This window comes from Syngnathoides biaculeatus, chromosome 4 (genome assembly GCF_019802595.1).
Source record: "Syngnathoides biaculeatus isolate LvHL_M chromosome 4, ASM1980259v1, whole genome shotgun sequence".
NCBI classification, from domain to species: domain Eukaryota; kingdom Metazoa; phylum Chordata; class Actinopteri; order Syngnathiformes; family Syngnathidae; genus Syngnathoides; species Syngnathoides biaculeatus.
In genome coordinates, this window is record NC_084643.1 from 9648324 (window position 1) to 9671730 (window position 23407).

The 23407-nt window shown below is 43.5% G+C and overlaps 2 protein-coding genes across 3 annotated transcripts; both read left to right on the plus strand.

Moving 5' to 3' along the window:
• Positions 1–716: 716 nt before the first annotated feature.
• Positions 717–8994, plus strand: znf131 (zinc finger protein 131). The gene is made up of 9 exons (XM_061817199.1): positions 717–846; positions 2110–2245; positions 2520–2621; positions 4100–4244; positions 4544–4652; positions 4772–4930; positions 5806–6187; positions 6280–6410; positions 7995–8994. Exons 2-9 carry the CDS (start codon positions 2128–2130, stop codon positions 8520–8522), a joined length of 1674 nt encoding a protein of 557 aa, XP_061673183.1. The 5' UTR covers positions 717–846; positions 2110–2127; the 3' UTR covers positions 8523–8994.
• A 341-nt stretch (positions 8995–9335) lies between these two features.
• nim1ka (NIM1 serine/threonine protein kinase a) lies at positions 9336–23123 on the plus strand. Of its 2 annotated transcripts, XM_061818321.1 has the most exons (8): positions 9336–9583; positions 11745–11867; positions 15735–15948; positions 16655–17006; positions 17100–17212; positions 19260–19381; positions 19486–19632; positions 21842–23123. In XM_061818321.1, the coding sequence occupies exons 4-8, from the start codon at positions 16720–16722 to the stop codon at positions 22595–22597; spliced, it is 1425 nt and encodes a 474-aa protein (XP_061674305.1). In that variant the 5' UTR covers positions 9336–9583; positions 11745–11867; positions 15735–15948; positions 16655–16719; the 3' UTR covers positions 22598–23123. The 2 variants fall into 2 exon arrangements, with proteins under 2 accessions (XP_061674305.1, XP_061674306.1); XM_061818322.1 differs by lacking the exon at positions 11745–11867.
• The last annotated feature ends 284 nt before the right edge of the window (positions 23124–23407 follow it).

The window sequence follows — 23407 nt, forward strand, 5'->3', positions numbered from 1 at the left end:
GCCTCGTGTGATTTGGAACAAGACTATAATCAAGACATGTGAATATTTTCAGAAAGTACTCTTTGCTCAAAAACGGGCCATTTTCATGTTAAGACGACCCTCTGCAGACCATGGAAAAGGATCGCATTTTTATTTTAATTTTAGAGTCAAACCCGCCCTCTGCTGGTCGTAGAAAGACTACAAAAATATTACACATGAGCAATATCCATCCATATCCGCGTTGATCTTTCCTTTATCCCCTTTTGCAAGAAAACTAAAATTTGAAAGATTAAAAACATAAAACGAGTTAATGTTTTAAACAATTGAGAAGAACCGATGTTAGTTTTACAACTTTTTTTTCTGGTAAAACAGACAAAAACATCAGTGAAACTTTATTTTATTATTTCAACTAAATATTGGCAAACAACAACAACAACGCATCTCGTTTGTCCGTCGCTGTCACCAAGCAACTTGGCGTCCGTTATCCTCGCAAAGGCTTGTGGGAATCCGAGGCCTTTGCGCCCAGCGACCGCCCTTTTCGGAGCAAGCGAGACAAGCACAGCCAGCGATACATGCGACGGAGGGATTACCACCGACAAACATCTTTACGAAGCGCCGCAAACCGCGTGGAGGTATGACTGGCGAGGCTTTTTCGTCGCGCGTCGCGTGCCGCGGCGCTCGGAATCGGAAAATGTGACCGGGAAAAAGTGTATTTTAATGCGCGGTTTGATGACGTAATGTTGATTGTCCAACGCGAAATGGCGAGCGTGCTAAGCGGCCCGTTAATGTTATCGGCGACTCTCATGTGGGGCCGTACGGCTATTTCGATCAATCGCGGACATGATTACGTAGACGTGTTTGACACAGGTAAGATCATTTTAGAGGCTTTAGGTTTTTTTGTGAGTGCGTCCCTCTGGTAGAGTTTGGTGATTTGTATTGGACGTGCTAACATGTAAGTAAGCTATCAGTGATGCTAGCATGCTAATACTATGTTGCATTCATTTGGACCACAACAAAATCCTCTTGTCATCTTAATGTTCAGTTTGCACACGTTTTGGTTTCAAATGCTGTCCGGTGTTTTTCGGTCGTTGTTTAAGCAGCAACTTTCCAACACAGTAGGCCTTCATTTGGATATCCTGCACCATCCTCTTTACCTTTTTTTTGGGGGGGGGGGGGGGTGTCATTTCAAAAATACTAATTTGACTTAAAGAGAGCAGAAGTGGCAAAGGTTTTGGCTTGCTAAAGTAGAAGTATATCAGACGAAACTAAGACAATTTCGAGTTTACTTTTTTTTATAACTTACCTGCATCGTGCTCGTACTCAAAAAAAATAAAGCTGGCACCCAGGTTTTCATGCCATCAAAATATCGTGGTCCAAATGTTTTTAGAACATTGTGAAGTGACAAACAAAACCAAAATATAAAGTTTGGCTTCAAATAACAACATAAACGCCTTCCCTGTCGATGTGCTTTCAGAATAGACTGCAAGTCTTTATAAACTGCAGAAGCTGCTGGATTTTAGGCAGGTATGGGCAGTGCATTCGTCAGGGATCATTCTTGTGGTTGACGACACAAAATTATCCTCATGTATGAGGCTTAGGATGTCGTACATCTTGCTTCGCCAAATCTGTTGCGTTAAATTACCTCCCACCCCCAATCCACAAGATCTCAACAAATCAATCGAGATCTCCACTCCCTTTACTATCACTGTTGCTTTGTCATGCCGTGTTGTCAGCCGCATGCGTTGAGAAGATCTAACGAGCTTATTTTGACAAAGGAAAGAACTGAAAGTGCAGGTGTACGTTTTCACATGCAGTGAATAGAAGTAAAGAGTCATCTAAAAATAAAATACTCTTGCCATGGATCGTGGGTGGAATTACTCAGAAGGTGAAAATACTTCCTGTATGTACACATTTCATTTCGACTTCTTGGGACTTAGAGACCTCCCTCCTGAACAGGACACATTTACCCCTCTCATCCAGACTGCAAATGAATGGACCACGGGTTCATGTAACCATTGAAGGCTCTCTCACAGACAGATCTTCAGACATCTGGTGCTAAAATCAGATTTCCTGCGTGATTTGGTGTCACATAATGCGTGAGCTGTATTCCGTTTCTCTCTTTCCTCATAGGATAGATTTTGGTGAATAATGGCGGCTGAAGTCAAAGGAGGCAGTGAGTTTCCGGCTCACTATAAAGTCATGATGGACAAACTCAATGAGCAGCGACAGTTGGACCAGTTCACAGACATCACCTTGATTGTAGATGGTAGGTGGATTGTATAGACACAATGTCCTCTCGAGCTGGAGTTAAAGCCCATATCATATTTATTTTCCTTTTGAAGTATTTCCATGTACAAATGTCACACAGCTGACATGGCCGTGCAACAACCTGGGCGCGCAGACGCTGAAGTGGCTGCATGAAAATAACTCCGCACGTGTCAATGCAAAAAATAACAATGAGGCTCCTTGAGCAACGTTCAGTGTCAGTGGAGTATGTTGTGCTGCTGGCATGTCGTAAACAAGCAATCTCTTCTTGTAAGGGCACCAGTTCCGAGCACATAAGGCCGTGTTGGCAGCCTGCAGTCAGTTTTTTCACAAGTTCTTCCAGGATTTTACCCAGGAACCCCTGGTGGAGATTGAAGGTATGCTCTATTTTTTTTTTTCTCTCTCTCTCTCTTTGCTCTTTAAGCGGTCTTTTAACTCATCGCAAACTTCCCTTTGCATGTATTTGTGGTCAAGTGTTTAGGCGTAAAAAGAAGAAGCTTGTGGTTCCGATATCCCGACCGAGCCCAAAAATTCCCGTTGACCCTAACATTTTTACACCACGTAATCTGTCAGCGGCGCGGTTCTCCGCGGCCCCGTCCGCAGCGAGCTAGAGTTAAGTCGGATGCTTGACAGCTGCTGTGGCGGCGTGGCCGTGTGCCACTTCCTCGTGCACGCCGCTTCAATTCGTTGCGCCCTGATTACGTTGTGGAGTCAAGGCTTGTTTTTCATGCCACTTGTTGCCAGATCATTCTGTGTATATGCATGTCATAGCGTTACTGAGCCATATCAAGTCAAGTTATGTTTTCACATTTTGCCATGTCTGGTTTTTGACATAGTTGAATGTTTTTTGGACCAAAGTCTTTTGCCTTGTGATTTTTATACCGTCGCCCTGTTGGACTGGCTTCCCGTGTACGACCTCTGCCTGGTGATAAACCTTCCTAAAATCCACGCTTCCTGCATCTGGCTCCTACCCTCCACAATATCCGTGACAAAATCAAGTTTATTTATCATCTCTTCTCATGTATAAGACCGTATAAAGGAAAAAAAAGATAACTTTAAGTTCAAAGGACCCGTGATGAGTGTAAATCACCAGATTCACAACATTGGTTTGAACTGTGACATTGTATAAAGTTGACTTTTAAAAATTTCATCGCTGAAGTTTTTCAGGATTTGATTTGTATTCAACATTGAAGAATAAAATACAAGACTTTATTCACGTAGATTTTAATAGTAGGATGTTGTTGTGTAATAAATAATAAACCCTGCCGGAGAGACTGAGGGTATAACAGAGATTCATGGTTACATGCACGTCGGATGTCGAGTTACAATTGGACAATGTAAAAATCCATTTTCTTAGCCACTTATCCTCACGCGGGTTGCTGGAGCCTATCCCAGCTGTCAACGGGCAAGAGGCGGGGTACACCCTGAACTAGTTGCCGGGCAATCTCAGGGCACAAAGAGACAAAGTCACACTCACAATCACACCGACGGGGCAAAGTAGAGTGTGCAATTAATGTTGCATGTTTTTGGGATGTGGGAGGAAACCGGAGTACCTGGAGAAAACCCACGCAGGCACAGGGAGAACGTGCAAACTCCACACAGGCGGGTCTGGGATTGAACCCGGGACCTCAGAACTGTGAGGCCAAGGCTTTCCATCTGAGCCACCGTGCCGCCCAATGTAAAAATATTTCTGAAATGTAGAGAATCGGAACCACAATTTTTTAGGCCTTATTCAGAGGTTATTTGAGGAAACCGGCTTTTTGTTTTTATGAGAAACTGTGAAAATAGTATCCTCCCAACATACCTCGTATTCCTACACTGTAAACGGCAGCGGTGTCCTGTCATTCTCTCAAAGGAGTGAGTAACATGGCGTTCCGGCAACTGATGGAGTTCACGTACACTGCCACGCTAGCCGTCGCATGCAAAGAAGAAGCCTTTGACGTCTGGAAGGCCGCTGAATACCTCCAGATGCAGGAAGCCATCAAGGCACTTTCTAACAAGTGAGAGTCTTAAAAGGAAATTATTCTCATGTCGGTGATTGAAAGGTGTGCAAACAAACAAAATTACTTTTCACTGCTAGTGAACGTCATTGTTCATTCATCCTGAGAAGTAACCGAGTAAAACAAACTTAAACTTTCATTGAAGAAACTTACTTTTTACAGGTCAAAATTGACAAAGAATTGGATACAGTATCGTAACACTTTATGAAACTGTCAACATCTTTGGAACACCCACTGTAATAAATGTTTAATTTTGTTGTTGAGTGCGCAGTATGAAATGGGCATGTCTCCTCCTGCAGGATAAGCGACAGTCCTTCAGTCTTTCCCAAGAGCAATAGTAAAAAGAGGAAGATTGCCGAGACGTCTTGCGTCATCACTGAAGCACTACCCACAGTGGAAGAAGAACAGGTTTGTAATTTTGTAGTTGTCACCTTTAATGCCTTTTTTTTGTTTGTTTTTTGCAAAACAGACTTTTCATTAAACGCTAAACTGATGTGAAATCGGGTGACGTGCACATGTTTTCGTAGGTGGAGATAGCGATGATAACGGACAATGCAATCGAGGTGGAGGACTCCGGGCTAGAGGAGGTGGTGGACGCCGCAAAGAACGCCCAATCAAACGAATCCGCGTTGGCTCTGCTTGCAGACATCACGAGCAAATATCAGCAAGGGGAACCTTCACAACAGGTCATCAAGTAGGAGGAAGTAGAAGAGGTGCAATGAGCTTCGTGCGCTCCAAAAGTGGCACCTCAACTTGCAAGTTTTAATTTGTTCCGTGACCAAGCCCATCTCTCCATTTAGTTATCATATGAGTTAAACAGCCCTTTTTTGGTTACAGGTTTATAAAAATACAAAATTGCAAGATTGTTTAAATACAATAGATTAGTTGTGAATTATTGTATGTACATTAGTATCCATGTTTTGGATGTTTGCCTATAAGGGCCGTCCATCGCCTCATGACGTAGGCTGCGTGTCAGTGTCTGGGCGTGAGTAGTGGCAAACAGCAGCTCCCTGCAGATGGTCTAATTTTGTATCAACTGTTAAAAGTGCATCGTAACTGGCTTTCCTTGCCCACACGCAAGGTTTTATTAGCCGTCAGACTCTCTAAATCCCCTTTCGCTAGTCACATTGAAAGTAACGAATGACTAGCAGATCGCAATCGATTCAATACTCTTGTACTTTCCCCTCCGGAAAAAAAGCTTTTTGCCAAATTGTTTCTCTTGACCTTAAAATGGATTGCTGTAATGTATTTGTTTGTATACATTTTTACGTGAATGCAAAAATTTTGATTTAGGATTTTTAGTTGCAATCTAACTCACAAGTCGCCATTTACTCATTACTCGTCAGAATCTTAATTGCTAATTGCCGCCGCCGCCTCCCCACCCACGATCCCCCACCTGGGCAGCGGCGTATCCGGATCTCATTCACAATGCAAACAAAAAGAATTGACAAAGTGATAGCTTGTAAGTCTGGGCACAGATACCAGTGTTTATGTTTTTGTCTTTCCTAATTTTTGCCTCGGAGTTAATTAACATGACTTCTGGTACGGTTTTGTCACGTAGGTACAGGAAGTCCTATATCAGGAAGAAATGGTGACTGCCTCTAAGGTCCTGGAGAACGTGGAGGTGGTGGAGGTCCAGATTTCCGAAGTGGACAACTCGTTCCGCTGTAGCCAGTGCGACCGAACCTTTAAGATGTACTACCACCTCAAACAGCACCTGAAAACGCACCTGGGCCTCCTGAAGAAGCCGCACGTGTGCAGCCACTGTGGCAAAGCCTACTCGCGGGAGGGTGCCTTGAATCAGCATTTGAGCTCCTTCCATTTTGATGTGGAAGAGCAGGCCCAAAACCAGAAAGCTTCAAAGAGAGTTCACGTTTGCGAGTACTGTAAGAAGCACTTTGACCACTTTGGACATTTTAAGGAGCACCTACGGAAGCATACTGGTAAGAGAGAAAAGGCGGGTGTCTATGTTTTGGTTTTTCATGAAATCGCATCAGTCGTCTTCATGCTTGCCTTCCCGTGTCTTTATCTGTAGGTGAAAAACCATATGAGTGTCCAGACTGCCATGAACGATTTGCAAGGAACAGCACACTCAAGTGCCATATGGCGGCCTGTCAGAACGGGGCCGGAGCCAAGAAAGGAAGAAAGAAGCACTATGAATGCCAGGTACACTCCAACATACATAAGACATTTTTACATTGTTCTATAAGAAGAAAGCTAATTTGTTGTCTTTGCCAAGGTTAAACAAAAAGTACCGTAACTTCCGGCCTATATGCCACGACTTTTTTCACATTCTTTCAACCCTGCGGTTTATGCGCTGATGCGGCTAATTTGTGCAAGAACGCACTCGAGCGAAAAAGGTAAGCGTGAGACCGGTGGAATACATGTGCCGAGGAAGTGACTTTTACCGGTCTGGCCCTGTTAGCATTGCACTAGCATGTTACTGCTGTGTCTCTGTGATTTTTGTAACTGTTTTTTTTTTTTTTTTTTTTTTTTTTTACCGGCCCTCTTAGCGCGGTGCTAGGATTAACGTTACTGCGGCGTTAGCGCGGCGGCACTAGCATTAAACTCATTCTGTGTACCGTCTTTCTTTGTAAATATCTCGTGTTTCAATGTTGGTTTCAATGTGGGCATTTGCGGCTTATACACAGCTGCGGCGTATGTATGTTCTAAATGTTTTTTTATTTTTTTAATTTACTGGGTATAACCAGATGCGCTCTGTTGGCCGGGAATTACGGTGCTAAATGCATCTGGGAGAGTTCAACCTTTTCTTTGATCTTGCTGGAAAAAAAAAAAATACAAGAATGTTAATGACACAAATGTAGGCACAAATGAAGTTTGTTTTTATTGGGATCTTACATAATTTCCTTGATTAACTATTGGGGAAAAAATTCTGCACATTTATTTATTTTTTTTTAATGGATGGGATAATCTTTTTCAATGTTCTGTTCTCCAGTTTCGATGCCAGTCTTGTCATCAGCAAATTTACAGTAGTCTGGACAGGTTGCAGCTCAACCACCCATGGATGACTTCCTCTTTTGTTATCACAGCAGTTGAGACTGAATTGACAGTACATCAGCAAGTTGCTGTACTGTTTTGCACTTCAATTGCTGCAACACTCGAAGCAACAATTTTACATACTCGACGGAATTACCGTAATTCCCGGCCTACAGAGTGGACCTGGTTATAAGCCTTATCCAGTACATTTGTCAAGGAAATGGCATTTGGTACATACATGGGCCGCAGGGGTGTAAAAGCCGCCAGTGCCCACATTGAAACACGAGATATTTACAAAGAAAGACGATACACAGAGAGTTTAACGCTAGTGCCGCCCACACTAACAGGGCCGATTTAAAAAAAAAAAAAAAAAAAAAAAAAAAAAAACCCATACCGGTAAAAATCACTGAGACACGTCAATAACACACTAGTGCAGCACTAGCAGGGCCGGGCCGGTAAAAGTCACTTCCTCGCCGCATATATTCCACCACTCTTACCTTTTCTGCTCGAGTGCCCACTTGCACAAATTAGCCGCATAAACCCCAGAGTTGAAAGCGCGTGGGGAAAAAGTCGCGGCTTATAGGCCGAAAATTACGGTAATTCGCGGTAACGCACATATACGTCAAAATGCCTTTTTTTCCCCTTAATAACGTACTAAAAATCACGCATTTCATGACAGAGGAGATTTAAGTAGGGTGTGAAATGCTCACATTCGGCCTAATTATTTGTATGCGTTTTTTCCTCTTCCTTTAGGTATGCAGCAGTGTGTTCAACAGCTGGGATCAGTTCAAAGACCACCTCGTGAGCCACACTGGAGACAAGCCCAACCATTGCACCATGTGCGACTTGTGGTTTACCGACCCCCAAGAGCTCAAGTCACACCTCAAAGACGTTCACGCCATCGAGGACGAAAAGCCCACCGAGGAGCTGGTCGTCACCGACACAGCAGCGAGCGCGGCGCTCACCATCACCACGCAGAACATCGAGACCACAGAAACGGTGCTGCTGGACGACGGCATCCAGGTGGAGCACGTCACGGTGAACCCCGTTGAGGTGATCGAGATGGAAGAGACGACGACGGTGGTGGTGGAGGACGGCGGGGTGGCGGAGATGTGCGAGGAGGATGTGGAGAGACTGAAGCAGGCCGGCGTGCAGATCCAGATGCTGCACGTGGCCACCGGCGAGGTGGACGGGCAGCAGGTGAGCCACTCTCAGGTGGAAGTGGAGTTGGACGGGGAGATGATAAGCATGGAGGAAACCATACAAGCGGTGATTGTATGAAAACGTGAGGGAGCCGTGAAAACTCTGCATGAAGGATACCCAACACCTTCGTCCTATTTTTATTTTATTTTCTATCATCAAGATCGACCTTCCTCAACTCTGAAAATGGACAAAGATGTAGATTTGCCTTGTATTTAATTTAAAGTTGAGCCCTGAGTGCGCTTGCTTTTTTTTTTTTTTTTGCACTCGTCAAAATGATTTTGTTCAATATCTGCTGATGTTCCTCAGTGATCATGGCACAATTTTGTTCAAACTAATGAGTTATTTTTTGTAAAAACGGGAATAAACTGTGTAACAAACAACTGTTACATGATGCGCAGATTTTTCATCGGAACAATTGCACGTTACAAAACCAAATGCGTCACGAAAAGTATAAATTGTATACTGAAATTAATGATCTGGTGTCATTTGCTCAGTGAAATATGGAACTTTTTAATTGACCGCAAATTTTTTTTCTCCTGTATGAATGGCAACAGTTGAATACACAGGTTTTGTGGTGTCTTCTGGGATGTGGTAAAGCAAGAGCGTTTGTCGTTATGAATTCAAACATCCATGTTAATGTGAGGAACGGCAGTGAAATGAAGTGTTCTACCTGTTACTATCTGTTGCTGCCATATTCATAGACGAAACATTAGTAAATGGGAGGGGGGAGAAGATTGAAAATGAAGTGCGGGGGTGAAAAATGGAAATTGGATAATTTATATATATGATTTCTCACGCCACATTAGGTTTATTTATTTAAAAAAAAATTTTAACCCCCTTTTCCCCCAAGTTCACCAGTCCCCAGACAATTCAAAATTTGAGTATAAAATTACCTGGTATTTGATAACATCGACCGCCCCGCCTCCTCGGCCAGTACCGCCTTCTCGTTGGTCGAGCTGGACCTGACGCAATCTGCAAACAGCCTTTGATTGGCTCGCCGGAAAGTCGCTCAAAACTACTTCCCCTTGGCAACCGAAGCGACCCGGGCAGCAGCTGCCGCAGAGTCAATGTCACCATCTGTCGGGAAAGGGATGACTCTCCGAGGAATTTCCCGAGATTTACCCGACAAATACACGAAGGTAACCGGATATTTGTGGAACTGCCACCAATTAGTCGGCCTGTTAGTGGTTTGAAAAACGGGTTGGCTCACAGGGGGCCGACTACCGGAGGTGCTAACACTCGTACATTAGATTCAGTCACATTGGACGCAGTAATATCTCTTTTAGTAATACATGAGTATACTTGCAGCTTTTATGGTTTTACACTGCGTGCATTGACATTTAAAAAAAAATGCACATACACGTTTTAAATACTGTATTGTAGGACGGTTTGTTCCAGTCCAGTTCGGCGATCGACGTGTGCACACGCACTCACTAATCGAATTGAGTCAACTAGCTGCGATTCACAAGCTAGCTAGCGAGGTGGCTGACAGTTTGTTATGGTTCACCTGTTGCGCTCTGGGCGGCTTCAGTCTCCTCTCCAACCCATTTCTTTATCTAGGAAGTGACAAAACACGAGCATATATGAACATTTTGCGTGGTCAGTTATGTTTATCAAAGTCTAGCGTTACTATTCAGTCAGCATTCCACAAGGGAATGGCAGAATTTCCAAAAAAAACTTGAGTCTAGACAACACACCATAAAGAAAAAGATAATAAATAACTATGCATATTTTTCACACTGCTCGTTTGGTTGTGACCATTTTCATTTTTTCGGTGTTCTTTGCTGAATTAATATAAATCAAATATGAATGACGTTCTGAATCTGCATTATGGGTAAATTGTTTAGCGATACTAATCAGGGTGTTGTACATAATGTACCGTTTTTTGTTATGTGTAATTGTACCATATTTAACATCTTTGTGTTCAATTTGGGGTGTTTTCTTGGCCCTTTGAGATACTCATTGTTGAAATGTTTCCCAAAATATTTTAGAATAAATCCAAACAAATGTGTGAAAGCATCTGTCAAAATGAAAACAATGTCTTGCTTGATGTTGGATCTTTGCCTTGAAAAATAATCCCAAAGATAGATATGCGTTTCTTTAGATTTTGGTGAGACAGATTATGGATCATTTCAATTTCTGGTCCACAATTTAAAATTTTTTAGGATAATTTTTTTCAATTGATTTTTCCATTTTAAAGCTAGAGAGCAGCTACCAGACATGAGGGCGCCACATGGTAATAATTGCTCGCGTTTTGTTTTGTTTATTTGTTTGTTTTCAAAATGGCGAGCGCTCCCTTATTTCTCTCAAGTTTTTCTAAATCATAAGGTTGAACAACCAGAACTATTAACTGTTATTGTCCCCTCGGGGAACTTTCTGGGACATCGGTGAAACAACTGCAACCACACTACGTAATATTCTTTCGCGCACAATCATTACATACATCTCATGAATTTACCTGTACTCATATTACATTCGTCATCTTAATGATCTTGTCCACACGTGCAGGGTTAACCAGTTAAATCACCTGTAAAGCTTTACGGGCAATTATCCAATGTACATAATAAAAAAAGATTGAAATAAATTAGCTAAAAATTTCGAGATTACATGTAATAAAATAAGCATATATATATATATATATATATATATATATATATGCACACACGTTACCTTATAAGTAGAAAGTACCATCATTTTATTAATCGCTTTTTTTGTCTTTGTATACATGAGCGGGTTTGTTTTATGATGGCAACCCCTTTGAAATGCATGACATGCAAATATGGACGTCTCTCATGTGACCAAATTGGATGCTCCAGACGAGACTCGGCTGGTAAACATTTCCTACTCCGCTTGAGCGATATCGCTCCCCGTGGGTTTTGCAAATGTGTCATATTTGCACTCTGGATTACAAAGGGGCACCCCCACCCCACCCCCGCCCCCCTCGTTCCGTCTCCATTGTTGCAGTGCTGAGCTCTCAATCCTTGTCAATCGTGCATCTCAATTAACTCAACAAGGAGCTTTGCGCCCAGAGAGAGAGAGAGAGAGAGAGAGTGTGTGTGTGTGTGTGTGTGTGTGTGTGTGTGTGTGTGTTTTTTTGCAAGCACAATTTTGTATCTATAGTTATTCAGGTGCACTTATGCAGCGTCAGGATGCGCGTCCATTTCCTTTGGGCCCATATGCATGCCTGCGGTGTGAAAATAGTGGAATGAGTGCAAGCATAGACGGGGCAAAAAGACAGCCAGTCGAGGCAGGGGAAAGGTCCAAATGGAATGGAAACAGTGACTCATTTTTGATCCACAGCTGCGGTGGATGGGCTCTAGTGTTTTCCATTGTTGAAGTGCATGAAGAGGCTGCTGATGCCAGCAGCGTCTCCAGCAGCACTGCGCAAAGCCCCCTCCGCGATCCTCGGGGAAAAATCACCTGGTGAGTGAAGGACCTTTGCTCGGGCTTCTCGGCTTGATGAAGGACGGACTGTTTGTGCGGAATCACAAGTGCTCATCAGAAATGTTAGCAGTCTCGTCAGCGGGGAAAGAAAGCAGAATCTTTGTGAGTTTAACATGATCTGCTGGATGCTTTTTTGACCTCCGGTTTGATTTCCAAATGAATCATTTTCTCAAGAAATAATGGAAGTTCAAATCGTCTGCACCAGGATCAAACGCTCACTGTCATACTTTTTGGGAGGACAGGGAATGTTGAAAATCATATTTGAACATGCTTAACTCTCAAACTTGCCCCCCCCCCAAAAAAAAAAAAAAGTTGACCAATGTCTGACTGACTCGAGTTCGAACCTGTGTCCAGATTGGGGTTTAACGCAAGGAATGATCCTCCTTCATTAACCAGCAACACCCTGTAGTCACACTTAACTTTTTTTTAGGACTGTCAAACATTTGTCAGTGTGAAAAAATAAGCACTTGGCAGATTCTTTGAGACGGAGATTATTTGATTATCCTTTTTTTTTGTAATTAAATTATTCCAGTTATCTGATGAATTATTTGGCGGCACAGTGGATCAGCTGGTAAAGACTTGGCCTCGCAGTTCTTGAGGACCCGGGATCAAATCCCGGCCCCGCCTGTGTGGAGTTTGCGTGAGTTTTCTCCGGGTGGGCACACATCCCAAAAACATGCAACATTAATTGGACACTCTAAATTTCCCCGTCAGTGTGATTGTGAGTGCGGCTGTTTGTCTCGATGTGCCCTGCGATTGGCTGACGACCAGTTCAGGGTGTAGCCCGCCTCCTGCCCGACGACCGCCGGGATAGGCTCCAGCACTCCCCGCGACCCTTGTGAGGACAAGCGGCTAAGAAAATGAATGGATGGATGGTGACATTCTGATCCAAAATGAGTATTGTTCGGGTCTAACGAAAGCCGTGTGCCCGTTCTTGTTGATTTAACCCATTCGTGGGCAGCGTCCCATTTTTGGGACATCATGATTTTCACGCCATATATCCTCCATTTTTTTCCCCTTAAAAATATATATCCTTTAATGACCAAGGTTCCTATTTTTGGGACGATCTACTAAGAAAACCCAAGTACCCTCTCGCGGGAAGCGTCCCATTTTTGGGATGAAATAATAAATTAGTAATCATATAACTTCACCATAAGCGAAAAAGAAGTGTTATTTCCTTGATTGTGGCCTGGTAGGAGACTTTTATCTCAAAAAGGCAAAAAATTGCCACTTTGCCCATGAACGGGTTTCAATGTTTTGATCATTATTCGTTACCTCCTCCAGTGACCGAATAGGCTGTTCAACATTTTTTCTGATACCTTTTTTTTTTTTTTTATCATATTATATTTCTTTCCAAACTTTAAATGTACTACATTGATATTGTCAAACTTTGATTTTGCGCAAGATAACTGCGGTAAATAATAGACAGTGGCTCGTGTAGATCCTTCAAGGTTGTAAGTTTTAACATCGCCTCTCGCGTTTTCTTTGTACGCACTCGTCCTCCCCATCTGCTGTATTTAACGCAAAAATGCTCGGGTTAAATGCAGCGTAGTATAAGTGCAAACACGGCGCCGTGCCCTTTCTCGACGCACTCCCTAATGGTGGGCGCTCAGTCCTCAGCCTGACGTGAAGGCAAACACCCTTGCCAAGCAACCCGTCGTTCAGGAGAGATGAAGCACTGGATACTCGGGAGAATGCTTCTTATGTGCATACACCGGATGGCAGGCCATTTCAAAATCATTACTGTATAGTCAAAGTGCATCCACCCTGTTTTTTTTTTTTTTTTTCGTAACAAACCAGCGCAAATTCTAATTTCCTGGTCTTGCTCAACTGAGCTCTGTGTTTGCGCCGTCCTTTTAGTTCTTCTATTTTTACGCACATAAAAGGCTGGTGTTCTCTTTGCATGTCGGGTGCCCGCCCGAGATCAATGCTGAAATATTCATCCATGGTGTTTGATTGCTCCCGGATTGCACACCTTAAAAAAAAAAAAAAAAAGACCCTTTGATTTCATGGCAGAGTTGTAACATGGACTCATTTTAATATGGAGATGAATGAGAGAATATTCCTTTACTTTTTTTTTTTTCAGCGATCACATGGTAGAGAATAGTAAAGGACATTTTCCACCAAGTTTATTTTCAATCGATGTTGGAGTAAATTTTCAGGTTGTATACAGATTGGTGAATTCTAGATGTCTAAAGATGTTTGCAGTTATGGATTATATTGAATGTTAATCGACAAAACAATGCAACATCTCGAAGCCTCTGGATTTGTTCTCAAAGTGTCCAATTTACAAAAATCCCAACTAACGGGCGCTAAATTCCGCGTTCGCTCTCTGTAATATATTCTCCGCACTGGTGGCAACACTTGTAAAAGTGTAAAAAGACAGTTTTGTGATTTAATTTTGCACCGTTGGAGGACTTGGAGGGGCATCGCATGCGCACATAGAAATTTCAAGTGAGGGACTTGGAATTTGGAATAGGGGAAAAGCCAATCTCGGCACGGTGGCTCAGCTGGAAAGCGTTGGCCTCACAGTTCTGAGGTCCCGGGTTCAATCCTCTACCCACCTGTGTGGAGTTTGCATGTTCTCCCGTGCCTGCGTGGGTTTCCTCCGGGTGGGCACTCCGCTTTCCTCCCGCATCCCAAAAACATGAAACATTTATTGGACCCTCTAAATTGCATGAAGGTGTGATTGTGAGTGTGGTTGTTTGTCTCGATGTGCCCTGCGATTGGCTGGCGACCAGTTCAAGGTGTGCCCCGCCTCCTGCCCGTTGACAGCTGGGATAGGCTCCAGCACTCCCCGTGACCCTTGTGAGGATAAGCAGCTAAGAAAATGGATGGAAATGCCATTCTGGAGTGTACCCGGTCAGTCAATCAGCGTTATAATTTGTGTATATGTAATATGAGCAATTTGTCATGAATTGCTCATGTCCTTGTGGCGTAAAACAATGGCCATCCTTCGTTTTATGCGATGACCAGTCTCGATGTCAGGGGTGTCAAACTCATTTTTGTCGCGGGCCACATTTTACTTACGGTTCCCCTCGGATGGCCGTTATGACTGAAACCATAAAAATCTTTAACCGCCTCATCACATTTACATACGAAATTTATGAACTCGTTTTTGGAATCCGAAATGAAGAGTAATGGGGTTTTCAACTATTGTTGTTTGGTAACACGAAAACTCTTGTAATGTCATTTATGATATGACAATTTGAAATTTTGGCACACACTTTTAACAAAAATCATGAAAGTTGATACATATGATTTGCCTTTGCGGGCCACATAAAATCATGCGGCAGGCCAGATGTGGCCCTCGGGCCTTGAGTTTGACACCTGTGCTCTATAATCTCTGAACGGAATAGTCATGAAATTATGTTTTCACGTTATTATATGATAAAGGAGTGCGTCAACGAAAAAGCCGCTTTTGTCTTGGCGCAAGGGAGTGGCGAGGACGTGTGTTGTGTTTATTGCGGCTCTCATAGCAACCTCAGCCTTCAGCGGACATGCTCGGACATGCAAACGGCACTTCCACGCCTGTCCAGGAGGCGATCTGGATTGCTTAATAATCGCATAAATGTCTCGATTTGAAGTTGAATGAATGGCTTGGATTTATTCCAGATGGTGGCAATAAATGTCTGCACCCCTGACACTATCATCTGTTCCACCTCTTTCCTCCGGCCCCCGCCCCGCCCTCCTCCTCGTAGCCCCCTTTTAAACCCTCCTCTTCAATCTGTGTTCTATTTAAACCCCGGACACTCAAATGAGCCCATTTTTAAGCCGCACTGACCTCTTCAGTGAAAGCCTCCATTGTCGATGACTCCCATAACACTTACTCTTGCCTGTCTCCAGCGTCTTCGCCCGAGCGTCGAAGTCTACGAGCGCTGGTCGGCCACACACTCGTCTTGAGATTCAACGAGATTATATCATGCTGCAAAATTTGAAGGAAAAAGATTTGACTGTCATCGTTTTTGCGGATGCAACATGCACTTAAATCTGAGACGAGTGCTCATTATTGGAAAGACATGACATATGGAAATAGCTGCTAATGGCTCATATAGTTAAGGTAAGTGGGGGGGGGGGGGGGTTGTGTGTGTGTGTGTGTGTGTGTGAAATTACTTGCCTGTACATCAATGTTCGATTATGATGTAAAATTAAATTACATTACATCTTTTTTTTTTAAACTACAACAACTTAAAATCCAACCATCCGTATGGAACACAATCTGAAATTAAAAATTGAAATTTGGCAATTGCACTATATTGCTTGTACTCTCCATCTACAATAGGTTATGGAATTTGGAATTATGGTTTTAACCCATTCGTGGGCAGCGTCCCATTTTTGGGACATCATGATTTTCACGCATTATATCCTACAGAATATCAAAATATTGAAGTGTTTTAATCTGAAGCCATAATTTGGTATCAGGAGAGGATAACTCCTCGGTCAAAGTTAGCACGGAGTTATTTCCCTTTCCTTCCTGACCCAACATGGCTGCCTCAAGTTATCATATAACTGAACCGTAAATGAAAAAGAAGTGTCATTTCCTTGATTGTGGCCTGTTAGGAGATTTTTGTCTCAAGAAGGCAAAAAATTGCCACCCTGCCCATGAATGGGTTAATACTGCTGACTTCTATCAGACGCAATTTTATAGAAATTGTCTCCTGCCGCATTGAATACTCTTGAATTGAAATATGATTGATTTTAATTGACTTTACCGTTGTGACGTGCGTGATAAAAAGGGATCAAAAGGGTTTGTTGTCCATCACCAGTTCCCATGAGCTAGGACCCCCCCCCCCCCCACGCCCCCCACCTCCCTGGGAGTCCCCCTGGCAGGATGACCGCCGTCTGCCCCTCGGAGAGCAGCCCGGAGGGGGCCGAAGCCGGGGCCGGTGCCGCGGGAGCAACGGGGAACAGCTCAGTTTCCGGGGTGGACACCGGGGAGTCCAATGAAGACTCTGCAGGAGGTTCTGTCGGACGCACGGCGGTCGTAGCCCACGGCCAGAGGTACACGCGCTGCAGCACCCAGGACAGCTCCGACATCAACACAGATGACGAAGGAGCCGCCGTCCGCCGCCTTACCCCGCTGGAGAGACTCAACCTGGACATGTGCCAAGATGAGAGGTGATGCTCCGATTTGCACCCCCCCCCCCCCCGCAACGCTTTCTTTCGACACTACATTTGTGTTGGATTTCTGCTTTTGTGGCTTGACAACAGGGTGGTCCGCGAACTTACAGTGGGCAGAAGAATCAGCTTCTACAAAATTCGAGGGGAGATCGGCTGTGGGAATTTTTCCCACGTCAAGTTGGGAATTCATGCGCTCACCAAAGGTAAAGCAAGCCCAAAAGTACATGAAGACTGTGCAGAATTGTGCCCACTGTGCAGTGGAACCTCTTCTCGCGTCACACTTTTGCCGCTGTAAAAACTTTCATCTTTACACGCATGTTCTAATTAACGTTTTAACATTTGTGATAGTTCATTGGGTGCAACGAATAAAAAAGTTAAACTGTTAATAGTAACAAAGAGAATGAAACCTAACATTACTGAAGAGCATATCATGAGAAGATGATTTATGTCACAGATGATCCTCATGCTTTTTCATATTTTAAGTTTATTGTTAATCACGCGAGAAGTTAACAACTGGAAAAGAAACAAACAAAATTGTGCAATAACTTTGGCATGGCGGCGTACCGCAGGGGTGTCAAACTCACTTTTGTCGTGGGCCAAATTGAAGATATGATTTCCCCTTCGAGGCGGCACAGTGGCTCACCTGGTAAAGCGTTGGCCTCACAGTTCTGAGGTCCCTGGTTCAATCCTGGACCCGCCTTTGTGGAGTTTGCATGTTCTCCCCGTGCCTGCGTGGCTTTTCTCCGGGTGGGCACTCCGGTTTCCTCCCACATCCCAAAAACGTTCAACATTAATTGGACACTCTAAATTGCCCCAAGGTGTGATTGTGAGTGCGGCTGTTTGTCTCGATGTGCCCCGCGATTGGCTGGCGACCAGTTCAGGGTGTACTCTGCCTTTTGCCCGTTGACAGCTGGGATAGGCTCCAGCACTCCCAAAGACCCTCGTGAGGATGAGCGGCAAAGAAAATGGCTGGATGGATGGATTCCCTTTAGAGGGCTGTGATGACTGCGAAATATTACAATAGCCTCATTATATTACAACATTTGGCAAATAAATAGGATTCTGTTTCTGGTTCCAAAACAAGTACGCACAAGTAAAAACAACAGCAAAAATTACAGATAACTAGTTTTGAAACACAAAGCCAAGGAAACTATTAAATGTTCAACTTTAAAAGTCACTTGGTATCAAAAAATGCTTGTAATTTTGCAACATGAATAAAAGTGAAGACTATTTGCAATTTTGGAGCAGATTTCACCAAGAATCATGATGTAGATGAACATGATTTGCTTTTGCGGGCCACGTACGAAAGTTTGAAATCTGACGTTTGCAATGCATTTCGGCCTACGTCACATTACCTTCTGTTTGCCGGAGTGGTGTGGATCAGCTGCGTTTCTTGAGTTAACACCTTGTTGAGGCGGCGTCTTTTATTGTGGCAGTTATCACCAAAAAAAAAAAAAAAAACAACAATAAAAAGACAAAGAAGAAAAGGGATTTCCAGAGTTTACTTTTACTGATCATGAAGTTGTAGCTTTGTGAAGGACAATGGGTATGACTTTTGAGGTTTTGGCATAATTGTAAAACTATAACTAAAGTACACAAATACGAGGTCCAGTACTGAACCATGAGCTTCAGCACTAACAAAAGCGTCCTTTAGAGTAGTTCACTGATAGTTCGATAAGTGATGGGCTTCTGGACAAGTACGTAGATGATTGGGGCTCAAAACTGAATTGATTGTCTGCTGACCTTGAACAGAGTAATTAGCCATCTCTGGTTTCCATGGTGACACGACCGATCCAAGCTAAACATGGGGGGGGAAAAGCTCGTTTTCTACCTGTGTGTGTGTGTGCTGAAGGTTTTATGTACTTCCTGGTTATGCACAAAATGTTTGGTTTTAACAATGGGATGAATTTTGAATGCCTCTACAAATGGTTTTGTCACACTGCAAAGAACCCAAACGACGCTGAACGATGCGTACGGACGCACAATTCGGTAGCCAAGCGCCTTTTTGCCACATGGTATCTTTTGTGTGTTCATTTACCGGAGTTCTATTTTTCTCCTTTGTGAATCATCAAAAAAAAAAAAAAGTGGTTCATTCAGAAGACGTAGACGTTGGAGAACAGAGTCCTGTATAATGTATATATTGTGCTTGTTTTTTTTCCAAAATTCCCAAGCTTATCTTCTGTCGACATTTTAACAGAAACTCCTTTGTCACCTTATTTAATTTTGAGCCTTCATTGTGTGCAACACCAGATAAAGTGGCCATCAAGATCCTTGACAAAACCAAGCTGGATCAAAAGACGCAGCGTCTGCTGTCCAGGGAAATCTCCAGCATGGAGAAACTACATCACCCCAACATCATACGCCTCTATGAGGTTGGTCTCTTCTTCTTATTCTTTTATTGGTGAACCTGTTGTTGTCTCTTTGTGTTCAGCATGGAAGTGTGCCAAAGCGCAGTGATTGCCTGTTTATCCTTAAGGTGGTGGAAACGTTGTCACGGTTGCACCTAGTGTTGGAGTACGCCGGTGGAGGGGAGCTCTACAGCAAAATCACCATAGAGGGGAAACTTTCTGACAATGACAGCAAAATTGTCTTTGCTCAGATCCTGTCTGCTGTTAAGCACATGGTTGGTATCATATCCATAAAAAAATTCAGTGGACTTTTACCGATTATCTCAACTAAGCGAGAAATTGAGCAATATCAACCCGTTAGCGGGTTTGTGTGTTTGGACACAAGACACAAACGACTGACAGTCAAGTAAGTACGTAATGTCTCAATCTTATGATGGATGTATCTTTTGCCTCAAGTGAGACATGCACATACGGGGTGTCCCCAGTTTACAATAGTTTCCTTCCTACGCCAGTGACTCAACCTTGACTAAGCAAGTCTGAAGGTGCTGTAGTCGATGGCCGTAAAGATAAAACTCGGGAAGAAGGTAAAGGAGCCTGCCTTCTCCTTTACTGCGCAGCGTTTGTAATCTTGAAACCTTGTCTAATATGTGGATGTCAGGACTGTAAACCGATGACCCAGGGAATACTATCTTCATATTACGTTAACGGCCTTGTTTTCAGCTGTTCTTTCTTTGACTTGATTGGCAGACATTGTAGATTTTGCCAATCTGGCAGAGGTCTAGAATAGGGTTGCAAAACTCTTTATTAACGTGTGGAACGCTGAGGAAAATAACGTAAAAGAAAAAATAAACAGCTGACACAATGTGGTTCCACACCCTCTTACGTGTGTTTAGCATCAACCGTTTCAAACATTCAAACTCAGTTTAAATGCGAGCCAGCACACATCCACAATTAATGTTGTGCCTCTGATGAACTGCAATCACTCACATTTGAAAAATGTACAGGTGTGGTCAGTCATGCCCGCAGTGACGGGTGTGTGTTCTGTTTGTAATGATGAGTGTACCCCTTTAAGAGCGGAGGGGGGCGGTGTCACTTAAACTAGGAAGTAGAAGTGGGGTGAGCAGCACCTCGTTGTGCGTCCGTGTTAAAAAAAAAAAAAAAAAGACGGATCGGTTTTAATGTGCGCTGAGAGTGTGCGACAAGTGCGCAATTGCGCAGTGGCGCAGCTTAGAGGGAACGTTGGTCAAGACTACACAAGATATGCGACATCTTTCAATTTCTATAGATTTCAACACGTAACAAATTTTACACGCATGATTTTTCATACTCGACTGTGCGGATTTCTGAGTACGATGGCGCATACGCGCTCGTCAAATCACAGTGACTGGAACTGCCTATAAAGTTCAGATGGTGCCGGAGGCTTTTTCTGACTGGAATTTGTTTGGAACTGTTGGTATTTCACTCCATCTTGAATAAGGCGCCCCGATCCATGATGTTGCCACCATGCTCCACTGTAGGTTCTTTTGGTGATGAGCAGTGTTGTTTTCACCAAATATGTATTTTAAAATCAGTGCAAAACTGTTAAACCTTGGTTCCATCGAACTATGGCCTTGCGACCTTAACCCCAAAACCCAGATATACGCCATGAAGAAGAGTGGAAATTGTTGTCCCATGTACTAAACAGTGCATGCCAGAAGTTGTTTATTTTTGCTTCCCTTTTTCTAAAAGATTTTTTTTTTCCTCCAATCGAGTTGAACTGGTTTTGGTAACATTAACACAATATTTTTTAATGCTTGAATATGATACCATTACCGTAATTTCTGGCCTACAAGCCCCGACTTTTTTCAAACGCTTTCAACTCTGCGGTTTATTCGGTGATGCGGCTAATTTTTGCATTTTTCTGACGGCCGCGAGGGGGCACTCGAGCGGCAAAGGTAAGAGTGAGACCGGTGGAATATATGTACTGAGGACTTTTACCAGTCCGGCCCTGTTAGCATTGGCCTTGCGTGTTACTGCCGTGCCGTGATTTTTACCGGTATGTTTTTTTTTTTTTTTTAACTGGCCCTTTTAGCGTGGCACTAACGTTAGCACTAGCCCTAGCCTTAAACTCTCTGTGTACCGTCTTTCTTTGTAAATATCTCGTGTTTCAATGCCGGCACTTGCGGCTTTTACACAGCTGCGGCGTACGTATGTACCAAATGGTATTTCCTTTACAAGTGTACCGGGTGAGGCTTATAACCAGGTGTGCTGTGGTGGCCAGGAATTACGGTAAATAACCCTCAATATTTCCAAAACTCCACAATTAATTTGTAACTTTAAATTTTCTGACAACTTCCTGGTAGTCCATCAGTAATTTCCCCAACTGCTTGCAATGTCAGTCTGTACTGTACTGTTTGCCATTCCAGTTGACACTCCTTCCTCAGTGTCTGAACATTGACTACAAGTAACTTAATGGTTTTTGTTTTGTGTCGTTTTTGCCAACAGCATGAAAATAACATAATCCACCGTGATCTGAAGGCAGAAAATGTGTTCTACACCAGCAGCACTTGCGTCAAAGTGGGTGACTTTGGCTTCAGCACGTTGAGCAGTCGTGACGAAACGCTCAACACTTTCTGCGGCTCCCCGCCTTACGCTGCCCCTGAGCTCTTCCGGGATGAAAACTACGTGGGTGTCTTTGTGGACATCTGGGCCCTGGGTGTGATGCTGTTCTTTATGCTGACGGGCACCATGCCGTTCAGGGCGGATACTGTAGCTAAATTGAAGAGATGCATCCTGGAAGGCGCTTTCACGCTGCCCTCTTGGCTGCCGGACGCGTGCCAGAACCTGATCCGGGCAATCCTGCAACCCTTACCGGGTGACCGCTGCTCCGTAGAACAAATGATGGCCAGCGACTGGCTGCGTCACGTTGACTTCCCGCGACCCATGGAGCCCTTTAAGCTGGAGCCGTCTCACCTGGCCGAGAACGATCCGTCTGAGCTGGGGGTCGAGGACGTGGAGGTTGCGACGGCGCTAGGCACGCTTGGGATCACCTCAGAACATATCCTCAACAACCAGGGAAAGGACTGCAGGAGTTCGATCACAGGAGTGTATCGAATCCTCCTGCACGGCGCTCACAAGAGACGCGCTGTGGAGCGCATACCAACGGTCGCGCAGGTCGCTGGACCAAAAGCCACTAAAAAGGAGCGGCTAAAGGTGTACCGCAGTTTCCGGCACACGTCCAAACTCTGTGCGATTCTGTGACACATTGCTCCAGTCAACGCTAGATATCATTTTATATACAATATTCTATACAGTAGATAAGAAGAAAAAAAAGTGACTTCATGTTCAGGAGTAGGCCAATCCCTTCAAATCGTGGTAGACTACCCCACTCGGAAAATGAAATCTGGGATTTCTTATTTTCGTATTAATCATTTAGGAAGTGAAATTAGTCTCTGTGAGAATGTTGTTGAATTGTCTCATTTTTTGACAGAGACTTGTCCTAAATCCAATGAAAAAAAAACGAACAATATGAAGTGTGATTTCCGAAAATACATTGGGTCATTTTGGCTGAATGAAACATGATGTAGCAGAAAATATCCTAAAATAAAATAATAATATTAATAATGCATGTACAGGACATACATGTGTTGCCTTCAGGATTAGTTTCCCATTCGCAATGTCATTAGAGATGGTTCTTTGTCATTTTGCCTGATGCATCTCAAAGAGATGTTCCTCAGCTTCTTGGCCTGTCTGGAAAAGCCAATAAATGAATTGCGATTTGTTTTGAGTCTACTTTTAATTCTTTGCTATCATACCCTTGCTCATGTACTGAGTTATAAAAAAAAAATGCCCTGGGGTGGAAGAGTAGAGGAGATTCACACTGGGAAACGTTTTTTTTTTTTTTAAAGATTGTAGAGGACACAAATTGCTTGTATCAGGAGTTGTGTGTATTCAAGATGCTGTCACCAAGATGTTGAAAAGCATCTTTGATCTTTAATTTTGCCACCAACCGAATAGTTTGTCTCCAGTAGATGGAGAAACAACTACTGCAAACAATCCACTAAAACAAAA

Bases quoted from the DNA above. Each gene is read 5' to 3' on its own strand.
- znf131 (XM_061817199.1), top strand. From the start codon at position 2,128: ATGGCGGCTGAAGTCAAAGGAGGCAGTGAGTTTCCGGCTCACTATAAA. The intron at 4,653-4,771 runs GTTTGTAATTTT...ATGTTTTCGTAG, and splicing joins CCACAGTGGAAGAAGAACAG to GTGGAGATAGCGATGATAAC. The intron at 6,411-7,994 runs GTACACTCCAAC...CTCTTCCTTTAG, and splicing joins AGAAGCACTATGAATGCCAG to GTATGCAGCAGTGTGTTCAA.
- nim1ka (XM_061818321.1), top strand. From the start codon at position 16,720: ATGACCGCCGTCTGCCCCTCGGAGAGCAGCCCGGAGGGGGCCGAAGCC. The intron at 17,213-19,259 runs GTAAAGCAAGCC...GTGCAACACCAG, and splicing joins AATTCATGCGCTCACCAAAG to ATAAAGTGGCCATCAAGATC. The intron at 19,633-21,841 runs GTTGGTATCATA...TTTTGCCAACAG, and splicing joins TGTCTGCTGTTAAGCACATG to CATGAAAATAACATAATCCA.